The sequence below is a fragment of the Helianthus annuus genome, chromosome 15 (assembly GCF_002127325.2).
Source record: "Helianthus annuus cultivar XRQ/B chromosome 15, HanXRQr2.0-SUNRISE, whole genome shotgun sequence".
NCBI classification, from domain to species: Eukaryota; Viridiplantae; Streptophyta; class Magnoliopsida; order Asterales; family Asteraceae; genus Helianthus; species Helianthus annuus.
In genome coordinates this window covers 167519920-167535362 of record NC_035447.2, presented here as the reverse complement: position 1 = coordinate 167535362, position 15443 = coordinate 167519920, and the positions used below count along the sequence as shown (strand labels likewise).

General features: G+C 36.8%; 1 protein-coding gene across 1 annotated transcript in view; it reads left to right on the top strand.

Moving 5' to 3' along the window:
- The first annotated feature begins 6694 nt into the window (after positions 1–6694).
- Positions 6695–15443, top strand: part of LOC110914191 (putative F-box protein At5g50220) — a 56007-nt gene continuing 47258 nt past the window's right edge. Inside the window, exon 1 of the mRNA XM_022159003.2 lies at positions 6695–6762. Coding sequence (XP_022014695.2) covers positions 6695–6762 — 68 coding nt within the window. The remainder of the gene's footprint in view (positions 6763–15443) is intronic.

Sequence of the window (15443 nt, the reverse complement as noted above, 5' to 3'; positions counted from 1 at the left end):
TGTGGAAAAACTAGTGGAAATCGTTGAGCAAGAAGTCAAGCTATTAAGGCGCAGCAAGATTCCTATCGTCAAGGTTAGATGAGAAGGAAAACGTGGCGCTGAATTTACTTGGGAACTCAAAAAGGATATGAAGTCAAAGTATCCTCATCTTTTCCCTACGTCTTCCTAAATTTCGGGACGAAATTTCCTAAAGGAGGGGAGACTGTAACGCCCGGCTATTTTGTACTTTCCATTTATAGAAAGTTTGATTCGTAATTCTATTTTTGGAAACTTTGTATTCTTGTAATCGTTTCTTTCCTTGTAATCTTTATCAAAATCGAGACTTGGATCATTAATGAAGCTTATATTTTGTTACATCTATGTTAAACGCATTCTATGTATACTCGTATGTTCGATTTGGTGAATCAGTCTATGTTTAATCGTGATTCTTGGAAACTATGTGCGAAACTTATAATTAAACTAAACTTATGCATTGAACGTGTTTTGAACGAGAACGATACTAAATTTCGACATTCATGCACTCAATTATACTTGGTTTATGATAATCATACTTGTCTTGCCCTTAAACAATGCTTATATGACAAGAACATCCCCTAAAACTCTTAAAAACCCTAAACTATGAACTACAGGGGCCAAATTGTCATTTTTCAAACTTAATTTCATAATCCATGTGCTAGCGTAGCGCGACGGGTATAGCCTGGTTGCTAGCGCTACGCGAGCGCCTTGTTTCGGCAGACTTGTGTTTTCTTTCAAATTTTGCACGAAATCCAACTCTCCAACCTCACCCAATCACCTTTAATCCACCTCCAATCACCTTCTAACTCTTCCATTATAAATACCCACCTTCTCCAACCCTCTTTACACTTTCACAACTCCTAAATCTTCACTAAATTGCTCTCTAATCAGCTGAGAATCTGAGTTTTGGACAGATTCGTGAAGCTTTACTAAAGTGAGTGTAACTTGCTCATTTCTCAACCAAATCACTTGGTTCTTCTTCCTATTGCTTTGTTAATTCCTTGGGTTTGAATCCTTGGTTTTTCCTTGGAAGAATCAGGCTTGGATTTGCCCTAAAATGGACTAAAACTTTCTGTTTTGTTTCAAACTTATGCAAACTTCATCTAACTTGTGTGAAACACATCTCAAACCAATGTCCTAATGCTTACAACCCCTCTTATGGTTGGTTAAGCTTAAAAACATGGTTGAGACATCTAAATCAGAGGTTAAAACCTCATAAACCTTCTGTTTTAATTAGGGTTTTACCCACAAGTAATGTTCAAGTGTGAAACTTGTTGAATGTGTGATGGTTGGATTAGCTTGGGCTATCCTTCATAAGAATCCACTCATTACTTGATGTTTTACTATAGATTAGTTGTTGTTAATACTTTGATACTTGTATGTTCATGACGCTCCTTGTTGTTTATAACAACAAGTGTAGTGGTGAACAATAGAGGTGCCTAAATGGAAGCTTGTTCTTCCTACCTCATGTATGTATTCTATGAGACAAAGAGGTACCTAAATGGAGACATTAATCTCCTACCTCATGCTTGAATCTTAAGACTTGTACAACTATATAATATCTAAGTTATTCTATATGTATACATCTAAGTAACTAAGACTTGATGATGACTTAATAGTTATTTGTTAAGTGGACGTTACATCATCTATGACCATGCCCTTGTTACGACTCTAATGGATCTTAGAATCCATGAAATCATACCAACTCTTTTGAGTTTCAATAGTGTCAAGAACAAGAGTTATGTGTACAAGATGATTATTTTCACCTATGTTACTTTCTTTATATTTTAAAAACTCCGAATCTATAATCTTCCGTTTACGCCAAACTCACACACCTACGTTTCCTTGTGTAGAAGGACAAGGTGCTCCAAACTAACTCATCTACAAACTTGCTCTCGGAACTTCAAGTCACCACTTGTAAACCGTGAGTATACTCGAACCCATTTCTACTTTTAACACTTTGGGTGCAACATGTATTCTATATTAAACGCACACGACACTTGAAACTTATTTGAAACTTACTCTATCCATTTAAACATGAAACATGAAACTTGTGAATCTTGAGACTTTTTGTGCAATGTGAACGTTTAATTCTTGTGTGTAGTTCCGCCTTAACAATAGTAGCGCTATAGGAGTAATGCACCTCCCCGTTAGTCTTTGGGGTATTGTTAGGAGGAGACATATCAACCTCCCGTTAAACTTTGGGTTAGGTACTTTAAACGCATTGGGAAACTTGGGCTATCACTTGGACTACGTAAACTAGCACGTTGAAACTATTTTGTTATGTTCATGTTGGATATGAGTTTTTATTCTATTATGCTATGTAAACAAACTTGTATACTCGCTCTTTGCTTTTGCATTGAAACTCTATTTTAATACATGTTGCAGGTTGATTATTGAAGTATGGATGATTCATGAAACAAGTTTAGGGTGGACTAGATACACACCTAGATTAATCTATCATTTTGTTTGTTATGTTATGTTATGAAACAAAGTTGTTATTTCCTTGTGAATTATGTATGACATTTAGTTTTGAAATGAAATTTGAATTTAAATTAATTATTGTCACATAGTGTTATGACGTTTTGAGCAATCTACACACTTCGTCTCATCCCGATGTTTCCGCCATCGGTTGGGGTGTGACAGAAACGATAGTGGTGATGATAAAGGCGATGACGATGGGGATGGTGATCAACCCGAATAGTGTTAATAGGCTTTGTGCCTTGTAACTTTGTTTTCAGATTTTCCGTGCGCTGTCGCACTTGTATAATGGTTTGTAATGGTTGCGCTTTTGCGCCTTTTGAATATGATCTTTACGTTTTGCTTTCCATTTTCGAGTTACAATTGTTGCACTGTTGCTAGAAACTCTGGTCAAGTTAGCGCGAATAAACGTAAGTATGGTTCTTGTGTGAGTGTAATTGCTCGGTCCCGCTATGTTCACAGGGAACCTTGAAGGCACAACTCGATGGCTCGTAATTTACTGTAGTGTTTTCGTGTTAATAAAAAGTTTAACATGCATTTGTAACTAGAAAATATTGTAGAGTAAGGATTCAATATGTAAAGAGCGCTTGTATTAGCAAATTTGTTAGGCTCGTAGCCCCTGTTTACAGCAGTACTACATTACATATTTTTCTTGCGCACACCACCTGTGGTGGAATTTTGATTCTTCACGGTGTCAAGTCACCTAAACGTTGACTGTCGTCAAGCGCGGTGGTTTTCCCGGTGTTTATTCTTGATAGGTGATGTGGCGAGGCTAGCGATCACCCACTCCTCTGGATCTTCTTGATGTCCTTGCGCACGTTTTTCAGGAGGTGATCCAACTTGCCACTCTTCAGAGCTTTCTCGATTTCTACACGCAGTTGGATGCAGTCGTTAGTCAAGTGGCCTGTGTCCTTGTGAAATTCACAGAACAGGTTAGGGTCCTGGCCCTTCTTGCTGCGCATTGGTAGTGGATCTTTGAGATCCAGCTTCTCTATGTTGAGGACCTCAAGAGGCGTCTTGGTCAGTGGAGTCCATTTCCTCTCCTGGTGGTCTTCTCTGTCTGTCTTCGTGTGTCGTGCTCTGTCGATTGTAGCGCGAGCATCCTCCCAACGCCTGCTTTTGTCCTCACTTGATCTTGAACTCCAGTCGAAGTATCTTTTCCTCTTCTCGTGTCTGCTAGAATCGCGCGAGTGATCCCTTGAGTAATGATGGGATGAGTGATGCTCTTTGGTGTCATAGCCAGATTTGGACCCACTCAGGGATTCTTATGTCTGTGCAACGATCTTTGCTGCGTCCATAAGCTTGTCCCACTCCTTGGGCATCCCATCCTTTTCGGTGATAGTCCTGATGAGGCTATCACAGCGAATTGCTTTCTTGAAGGCAGCGCGCATAAGCTGTTCACTCACGCCACCAATCTCCAAACACTCATTGTTAAAGCGAGTGATGAAATCTTCCAAACCTTCATTCTCTCTGCGGCAAATATCCATTACCTCAGCTGTATCACACTGGTAACGCCTTTGTTGGCTGAAATGATTGACGAATTGAGTCCTGAAATCAACCCATGATTTGATTTTTCCCAGGGGGAGGCTGTCAAACCATGCACGGACAGCTCCTGTAAAGGTTTGAATGAACAAATGGCACCACATGGGCATATTCCATCCTCCCATGCAGCCCACGCTTATGAAAACTCTGACGTGATCATCAGGATCAGTCAACCCATTAAACTTTCCAACTGTCGGTGGTAATTTCTCTTTTGATAATGGTGCCGGTGCGATCTTTGGAATGAACTTTGAATGTTCTGCAGCTTCCGCTGGTCGATAAGCAAGGCGAAAGTCTCGCTCCGCTTCTTCGGTGTACCCGACATGTTGTTTTGGCTTGTAGTATTCATGGTTTCTCTGCAAGCGATTGAAGACCGAAGAGCCTTCATCATCTTGCCACGTTGGATCATTTGGGTCGGTGTCATCCCATTCATTGTTCATGTTGCGCAGGGTGAGCCGGCTGTGGACTGGTCCTCTCTGGATGTTAGACGGGTGGTCATAGTAACTTTCCGTTTCTCCCCGTGTGTCGCGCGTGTCGTGCACGCTTGGTCTTCTCTGGGGAGGAGGCCTGTTGATTCTTCCTTGGAGATTTCTCTATTGAGGTGGCTTGCGCGCCCCTTGATTCAGGTCCTGTGGTGTGACCAAGGACGGCTCTGCTGTGAGAACTGCTTGCTGTGCGCTCAGAGATTGATACGCCGCATTGATGGTGGCAATCTGCTTGGTATACCACGAGGCTGGAGTTTCGCCTTCGGGTAGCCCTAGTAACGCTGAAATGTTCTGGGGTGGGGTCGGATTTGAAGGCCCGGCGTCGTTTCCTGGGGTTGTTGACTGGATGATGCGAGTGATGCTCGCGTGAGGTCCCCAGTGTTGGTGACTTCGATTTCACCAATTTCTTCGATTTGCTGGGCTTGGAGATTCTGATTGTCCTCCCCCACTGTCACATGTGCATTTGTTCCGAATCCAAATTCGGGAACGATTCCTTGACCAGCCATGGTCGGAGGAAAGACAACGAAAAGCTCAAAGAAAAGAAGATGAAAGTGGTTTGTAGAAAAAACCGGTGGGCGCCAATGAAGAAACATGTAACTAATTTAGGGGTTAATTAGTTTGGTTTATGTTTCTACCATAAGGGTTAATCTTCTTTGATTTCTCGAGCTCCTTAATGAGTGATTATCCTGCAAAACAGAACATCGTTAGCTCGTTAAGAGGGGAATATGGGGGTTTCCCTTTTAACCAGGCTCCGGCGTGAGAATAAGTAACTATCTCGAGGAGATTAAGGTGAGTAATGAGTGAGAGCAGAGAGAATAGAATGAATTAACTTGTGAATGAAGTGTTCTATTTATAGTCGGAGTGGTGTAGAGGATGTGGGATGGTGGGCCTTGGGCCAGAAGACGACAGTAGAACGGATATGCCTTTTGTCTCACTGGTGTCGACCGTTAGTGTGTTCTGGACGCCTCTTGGTGCTGGCGCACCATGAGTGGAGCCACGTGTCGCTGTTGTCGGTCTCTGTCATCAGCCAGTTAGTGGAGATCGTGGGGCAGGTGTCTCTGCCCCGTGATTGGTGCCACGTTGGCGTCCTTGAGTACCTTTTGTCTCCTGCATGTCAGATGATCGTGGAGCACGATTGAGCAGAGCCTGGAGGATATGGATTGGCTCTTTTCATCTGACACTTGTACCTTTTGTACTTTAAGTCGTCTTTACGCCGCATCCTTGCGCGCCCATGTTTCACATGGAAACTGGTATGCGCGAGGTATGGGCGCTAGGAGGCTCATCTTCTGGATGCTAAGTTATTAGTTGTCTCGTTTGGACCCGCGCAACGTTGGCTAATGCTGCTCAGCCCGTGCGAGGTTGAAATCAGAAGTGTAATTGATTAAGGAGTATGGTCTGTCGCGCGACCTGGAGGAAGTTTTGCGCGGGTTTTTGGGACCATACCCCTTCACACCGTCTTGTGCTGCTTTCGGTACATCGCGGTCCATGTAAGCTTTGACGGCTTCAACTTGTTATGAAAGTACCTTTTGCATTTGGAATTTGCAAACAAAAACACCTAAACACAACAATCAATCTACACATTCAAAAACTGCACTAAAATTGAAATATCCAAAACAGATTCACCATTATATACCTGTGAATCAGATCTGATGAATCTAATACCCTTGCCAGGGTAAATCTTCTGGCCACTAAATCTGCATAGCTCAATCCTATAACAACAACCAAAGTAAAAGTAAAATTAAACATTATAACCAAATAGCATCTCTAGAAAAACCTAAAATCAAGCATCAATAGCCTATTATTAATCAATACAGCAATTAAATTCGCATATAAACAGGTAATGAAGTGAAAATCATACAGATTTAGTGAAAACCTGAGTTCCTTATGAGCAATAAATCAAATTTCATGCGTTTGAAACCCTAACTTATGCAGACAATAGAAACAATATTGTGTAACATGTTTCAATATAGATATAGATGATGGATATATATGTTGAAGTGATAAATTAAAGATGAGAAAACGTACTTGAGAACCATATTGACGGCCGCAGCTTCCCCTTGTTTGTAAAAGATGAAAACCCTAGCTGATTGAATACAGTCCTAGCAAAAACAATAAAAAGTGAAACAATTTACAAATTGTACCAAATCCGTGTGTGATGTGATGTGAAAAGAAACATGGGCTTCTCAAAATCCCCTGCTCTTGATGCAATCACCACAAACACTCAAGAAATTGGGGTTCCTCCGTGTGTGATGTGAAAACCCTAAGTCCAGAGAGAATGAACTGAATCTGAAAAAAGAAACATGGGATTCTCAAAATCCCGAGTATAAACTGAGATGGGAATCAAAACGCCTATAAAATCATACCTGTGAATAGAGGAGTTCGAAACTCACAAAGTTCTTGTTTCTTCTCAAGGAATGTGCGATCGAGGGAGTGTGTGGAGGGATCGTAGTGGAGTTCGAAGCTGTTGAAGATCTCTGATTGTTTTTCCTTTTGGATCCACAGATCCAAATCCAGATCTTTGAGGGAGAGAGAGAACGAAAATGAAAAAAGGGGCTCTCAATTTGAAATTTGAAATGAAATTTAGGGTTTTTGTTGGCCGCGTTTTTTGTGTGATTGAGGGTATAACTAGAAAGGTAAATTAGTAGTGTGCTTTAGAGGGTTGTACATCATGCATTAAGGGTGTTTTAAAGAAATTCATATGACCTTAAGAAGTCATTTGGATATGCTTATTAATATAGTATAGATATCTATATCTATATCTATATCTATACTACCTTATTAAGCAAATTAGGTTTTCTATCCTTATAGTAATTTTACATTATGTACACATTTTGAAGTAATATGTACAAGAGAGCCAAGCTATTTTAGAGGGGGTAAACTTGCGTATTGTCCAAAAATTTAAGATACTTTAGGGGCATTTTAGGGATTTCAACACCTTTATAACATATTCCCATGCTACCCCTCCTTTTCTCTTCATCTTCATCGCCCATTAGATACCTTTCATTGAAATTGAATGTATTAAGTGTCAACCCCTTCATCTCCTATCAGTTGAAATGTCCAAATTTAATGTATTAATTGTCAGCAGGGTTTCTTCTATTTCTGAATATGCATACATGATACAAGAAAAAAGTAATCTTTACAATTACAAGAAAGAACCAGGCATGCCACCGTAGTCAAACAAGCGAATGGCGCACAATTTTCAAATCTCAAGTCTCAAATCAGACGAATGTCCTCAAGTAATTGCATTTTTGTTTCGAGTTTTTCTATGGTTTATGTTGTCAGTTGCAAACCCTAAGTTCCTTTGCTATCACTGCAATTGTTTTCTTACTCCCTAAGATTGATTTTTGAACTTCCAACTCATAAGGATCATAGAAACAATTGTATCTCAGATTTCCTTTTATCTAATCTACAATCAATATATGCTTTTCGTTGAAATGATATACTAAGGTTGATGTTTTTTTGGAAGCTCCTGTCCTGAATGAACACTTTTCCATTTGACCTTGCTCTAAGAACTCACACAAGTTATTCTAAATTTAGAATATACTTTTTCCTCTCTTTGTAACAGTCATATCGTTGTCTTTTTCTCATCCTCTTTTATGCTTTGAATAAGTTAAATTTTGAGGCTTGACTTTAGTAACTAAAAGTGTTTCAATTTTTAAAAATTGAAACAATTGCAGCAACAAAGACAGGAATTAGGGCCTTATCTTAAGAGGTATGTTGTGAAAGTGATAACCATATTTCATGTTCTAAATAGTGTATATATCTAAGTTTTTTACTTCTAATTTACTCTCTGTTCTTATGATTTTAGTGTATGAGGTTGTATGACACTTAAGTCAAGGACTACCATTTTGCTTTAAAAGCTATAGATTCAAATTAGTAGGTATTGTGTACTTTTACCACTGTTGCCGTGGTTTTGAAGCAAAAATCGCAACTTAAAAGGCTAATTGGATTTAGCATTTTGTGTTGGTGTTGCATCTGGGAAGAAAACAAAAATATGGTTGAAATTTTTTTGACTGCATAACCTATCCCGGAGTAGCATTCTTGGCTCTCGCTTCATATTATCTACCGTACGCACATGGATTTAAGAAAACATTTCATATTACAAATAGATTATTGTCTCCTCAGGGTGCAATAAATTTACTGTGACAATCGGCACAAATCCGGTAACTTCCGTACTACTTTAATAATTATTTATTGTATGTAATTATGTGTTTTAACGTCAACATTATATGCTTGCATGTCATACTGTAAGACCCTACTTACTATTTAACGGTTTTCCATGTAAATACCAACAATTAGATGTGTAGTTAATACTACACATACTATATAAATACGGGTTTATTAAAACTTTTACAAATAATAAGTTATTCAACATAACGTGATCGAATCCACCGTTTAAAATTTACGACGAGGCAATGTGCGGAAGCATGTATCTTTATCGTGTTCGGTTCTTCGTTGAGCTTTATCGTCTTCCGGTATCCAAAATGTACCTACATTTCATAAACATGAAATGCTTTAGTCAAACGGGGTTTAAAACTTGTTCAAATGGGTTCGTAAAACAAAACTCAACAAAATAACTAGGCGCTGCCGTAACTTACGGTAGCCACCGTAAGTTACGGTAGCCACCGTAAGTTACGGTAGCCACTGGACATTCAGGGGCTGCCCTAAGCCAGTTGAGATCTACCGTAACCATTTCAGTCGCTACCGTAAGTTACGGTAGCTACCGTAACTTACGGTAGCTTCTGCATTATTCTTGCTACCTTGCTGTTTTGACCCGTTCACGTACAAATCAAACAAACGGGTTTATATGCTCCCTAAACTCATGAAAATCATAATTTTATTATCTCCTATCATATTAGGTTTAAGTTACGAGTTTCTTACGTACTTAAAACCCGTTTACGCTCAAGAGCTTATTTTGACCCGTTAAGGGTATTTAAGCACTTTCAAACCAAAAATCACATTCGATTGCTTCTAGCATTTCATTACCACATTTCTCATCATATAATCTTCCACCACAACTGTATTTATGGTGGGTTTAATGTGGTGATCTATATAACCAAATTTTTACCTCTCGAATCATTATTTTACGGCAAAGACTCAAATAGTAACGTTTGACTAACGTATTACCTCTTTCAGCTTCTACACTTATTCTAAGTATTTATTAAATCATAAAACTTGTTTCCAAACAACCTTTAAGGGTTGTTTGCTCAGTTTAACTTATAAGGGCGTTTTAGTCCATCTTGGCCCTTCATTAACGATGAGGGATTACTGTAACATGTTTGACCCATAAGCCCTCTTTTTAACTATGATTTTATTTGAAAGGTCAATAGGCCTTTCAAACGTAATGACCATCGTTTGTAACATTCGGTTTACCTATTTAAGTAACCAAAATCTATTTTAGACTCCAATTAACTCTCATTAAACCTTACGTTTAAATGGGAGTTATCCTATTAGGCGTACCTGGCTCGGATCATTATATTGACCCATTTAAATACCTTGCCTCAATAGCCGCTAAGTAATAGCGATGTAAATAACCACTCAATAATTATTTCTGTAATCATGCAACTCAATAAACCATCAGTCGATATTGTCAAAAAGTGATATTTTCACCTTTTGACCCGTTTGGTCTAAATGACCGATTATATTAGCGAGATGAAGCTTATTGCCATCTCGTCTACACGACTCGCTCTGGTTTACACCGCGCGGTCATTTTAATTGTAAATCACCTCTTAACGCTTTTTGGCCTATTAAGGCTTACGAAATAAGTATCTTTCAAAACCAACAATTATTGTCAACGAGTGACCAAATTACAATTTTACCCTTATTGGTTATCATGATTTACTTTATATGATAACCCTTAAAAGTACATGTTTCATTCGTCATAATATGATTGAATTACCGATTTAACTCATTTTTTAACCATCAATATGGTTTCTTATCCTATTTGGTTATCTTGTTCCGTACAACTACACGCCGGAACACCATATCTCAATTAGGCATTTGTCTTATTCGTAATCAATACGACAAAAGAACATTCTAAACATATGACTAGTGTAAGCTATACTTACCTTGCATCCGAATTATGCTTTTCCTCCATCCTTGATTTGTTTGACCCGCTTCCTTTCCAAGCTTCCACCTAGCTTGTTAAGCGTGAAAACTATCATGTAATTTCCACAAGGTGGTTAGATTAGTCATTCAAGATCATAACCTTTACGCCTTATGACACTTTATACTACTTTTCTTACCGAACTCTATTATAGGTCGGTTTGACTTCCTAGGAGTCAAGCCGCCTGTTAGCATGTGAAATTGAGCAACTAAGTTTAACAAACTTATGTTGGCGTTCCGCCCTTTACTCGATGGCTCTATTCTTAGGCCACCAATTGAACTAATATTTATTCCGAGTTCATTCTATTTTAACACTAAGTTATCTTAGCTCTCAATTATTAACGTTACATTATTCTTTCATTACGCAAAATCTACGGGTTTTCATCTATAGATGAAACCCGTTTCACCCTGTCATTAGGCATTTATCCAAATACTTATTCTAATCAAGTTCTATCTACGAACTAGTAGGTACCCAATTTCACTTAAGCATTTTATCAAACACCTTATGAGCGAAATTCGTATACTTCTTTTATCAAGTTCATGGTTATTGTTTTAACCAAGTTTTAACATCGAATTCAGCCCTCTATGTCTAGTGTATATAGACATCATCTAGAACTATTATTACAACAATAATTTCACATAATTATCATCACTTTCAAGTGTTCATCATAGTACCATAAAACCCACTTATCACCTACAAGGTCATTAGTTAAATTTCTAGTTTTATGACACTATTTTACTAAATTCACATCTTGGGTTCGTTCCTAGATTCATAGAAATCACAATTTCACTATAACCTTCATATATCATACAAGATTTCACTCATGCATGACTATCAAATTTCACAAGTATCATCAAACATCGAAATTCAACATACCATATGATCCCCTAAGCTTGGTGATCACGATTTTATCAAAAGCCCCAATTGCCCGGCTCGATTTCTCTTTGATTTTGGCAATTTTCGTGAGTTAGGGTTCTTGAAGAGAAGCCCTCTTTCTTCTCCTGTATACATCGACCAAACACACACATATGTGTGTGTTTTGGTGTTTTTAAGTTTTAATTATAAAACTTGTTTCCAATTGCCCACTTTTAGTCCCTCAAAGTTTTATTTCGATCAATTCAAGCTACAATCCACTATTTATAACTTAATCACATATTATTAACTAGGTTAATTATTCATAGTTAATTTAATGGGTTCGGGAAATCATAACCCGTCTTATTTTATGTCCCGTTAATTCGGGCCTTTTTATATACTTTGTTTTCTCAAGGTATTTATCCTCCTTAAAATCTTTTATTCACTTTTTATTTAATATTAGGATTATTTATTCAAATCCTAATATTTACCGGGTTACTTTTACCGCTAACGGTATTTTACCCTTCTTTTAGTATTAATGGGGTTCGATTACCAAACCCATTTTCGGGGTGTTACAAGTATATCCCCCTTAAAGAGGTTTCGTCCCCGAAACCTTTCTTACCTAACACTTTAACCATTTGTTAGTATTACCATAAAAGCATGGTAATACCTTTTTGAATATAAAGTATGCGTGCCTTCATATAAAACGACGCAACTTAAAATAAGTTAATTTCGTTATTTCAACCGGTTCGATTAACTTAGCGAAATCCATTGCTTTTACACTTTCAGACTCTTCATGAGTCCATTATTTTAATCTGTTCGGGGTCTATAGTGAAATTTTTCACTTTTAAAATAACACCTCCTTTGTTCGTGAACTTATAGCTTTATGATCCCTCAAAATAAGTGATCAGTATTTTCTGTTAGTGAGGTCTCATGGGCCGTCACTTTATCTCTTGTATCTATATACCTTTGTTGTTTACTTGACCGGGTCGCCAAACGTTGGCCACTTAGTCACATAAGTTTATAAATTATATTTATTCTACGTTACTCTTCGTAGTGAATAACGTATTAAGCAATTTCTTAATTTGAATTTTGACCTTAATCGGTCTCACTAACTAGACTTATCGGTCCAGTTACTTTATACCCATCACTCGGGTTATAATATGATTACTTCACATTACTTTTCTTGATCGTCATTGCGTCACGTCATGTTTAGGTTTATTCCAACCTTTCTTATCGAAAACCTTTCTTTTCGAATGTATTGTCTTGCACTTATCTGTGTCAAGACTTATATCTTTAACATTTACTATCTAAATTCCAATCAGAATTTAGGTTTATAAAAACGTTATTTCTTAAAATATATGTTCGGTGTCAAGGCACCTTGTTTATATTTATAAAATCATTTGGTTTCAAGTTTCAGATCTGTTAACCTTGACTGTAGTTCGTTACTGCAATCGTTTTATTTCGGATCATTATCCCGACTCTATGACTTTTCACGTCATTCATGCGTCGGTTCATCTTATGCTCTCCATTTTCTGGGTTGCATATACTCATATTGGATCCTTTACCATTACTGGCTCATTATTCTTTTGCGTTTAACTCTACCGTTATCCGGCTTGCGCTTACTTATGCCATCCGGCATTATATCGTATTCGACCCGTTCAACTAAAAAAATAGTTGAACATAATTTATTAAAATTTCTATTTACATCATCTTGTCGTCTTTTAGTTATGACTCAAAACCCGAGTCTCTTAGCTTTCCATCCGAGTTCCCGTTTCTCGGTCTACGCATGTGTTTAATTCTTACCCATCAACCGGGTGTTTTACCGAAGTCGTTATTATTGCAACCCTCCCGGTATGCATTAGGACCTCGTTTCATTTTTATATTCCGACTTTGTTCTCAAGTTTGACGTATTATAAAATGACCCGTTAAGAGACATATTTGCATTTACCGGGTTCGAGTGTAAGTACACTCTCTCCCAATGCATATCTTAATCATTTTACATGTTTGCATTCTCCGGGTTCGAGTGTAAGTACACCCCCTCCCAATACATGTCTAAATCATTTTACATGTTTGATTTTCTGTGTTCGAGTGTAAGTACACCCCCTCCCAATACATGTCTAAATCATTTTACATGTTTGCATTTTCTGTCACACCCCGACCCGCAGCGGAAAGGTACGGCGCATGATGATTGCCCATAGCTCATGACAACTAATTATTGTTTCAATATTTAAAGCATATTCATTTAAATAGTCACATATCATATAATAATCAAAATTGTTCATACATTGTTCAAAACAAACATATCAAGATTTCAATTTATTTTCCTAAGGCCCATGCTACGTGTCCACATCACTTGATCATCAACTTTGAAAACCTGCACCACGTTAGAAAAATATATTTTTGGGCCAACAAATAAGTTGGTGAACAATTTCCTCCGTTTTATAGAAAAACAGTTTTATATTTATTTCTTTTTAAAAAAAAATATTTTTAACATGCACCTCAAGGTTAGTGTGTAAATGGTCTCATATCATCAACATAGTAAACATATCCATAAATCCAAATTTACCAAACAAGAATACACCACCAATAACAACACAAACAACCAAAATAAATAGACTCCTGATAATAGCGTGCATTAGGCTCAAACCCCGAGGAGCGAGTCTAATACTGTTGGCGATACTAGGCTACAACCCATGGCCGTGGGGAACCTAGTCAGCCGTGTGGATCCACTAGAATAATAGCATGCAATAGACTTGACATCAGATAGCATATAGAATAATAGAATATACATAAGACGTTCACATAATAACACTTGATCATAGCATGTTAAGTAAATCGAAAAGTGTAACGTGATGCACCCCAAAATTTGTAAAAGATTAAAAAAAGGGGAAATGGAAGAAATTACTCACATGTTGCGAAGAGTTAATCCACGAGAATTATCGCACGAGTACACGAGGTATAACAATTGACTAAATCACCCTAGAATAAATATAACCAAGATTCTAAATAAACGAAATACTAAACGAAAGGACAATTTGTAAATTTTTAGGAATTTGGGTTCTCCTATTTGGGGCTTAAATGATTATTCAATATAATAGATAAATCGATACTTATATAAAAAGTCATGATTAATTATGTAGTAATAATCAATTTAGTATGTTATCGTAATCGTTTAAATGCTACCAGTTTTGATTAATTAATAAAATTTATCTAACAAAATCATACCTTTGATTTCATGGTTATCACATGTTCTAATTTAAAATAATAAATTTTATAAAGAAATTTTATTTACTTAAATGAAGATCCATTAATCCATTAATAAGATAATTATCTAAAATTATAGAAAATTTGTATAAGAGTCTCAAAACAATTATAGAATATATATATATAAAAATCAGTAATAATATTTATAGAATTTATTTGTGATAAACTAGTATTTTTAAATAATTAAAACATGTATAAATCCAAATTTAAATTCATGAATTCCCAAAAAAAAAGGAAAAATTATAATCTTACTAACTTTGATGAGATGTATTTTGTCACGAACTTGACTGATGATGAGTCAATTATTAATAAGCTCAAAGAAAAGATGAAGATTACGGAGGTAATTTTTTTTTTCAATATACGTTTCAAACTAATAAATTAATATTTATATAATTTTTAATTATATTATTTTTTTAATTTATTTTCACATTTGTTTTAGGTAAATGATAAAGAATTTATAAAGAAGAAAAATCACATCCCAAGTGTGAAGGACGATGATGTTAACACCAGTTGTGATACCAATAAAAATAAAAAACGTACATTGGATGACGTCTACATGTCTTCAACTTCAAGTACTTTCAAGACTTCGGAGAAAGTTAGCAAGAAATTAAATTAGCTCATATTTCTATTATTTAAAATCAGTTTTTTTGATTTTTACATTTGTAACAATGGTATTTTGGATTTTTAGTATGTTTGAT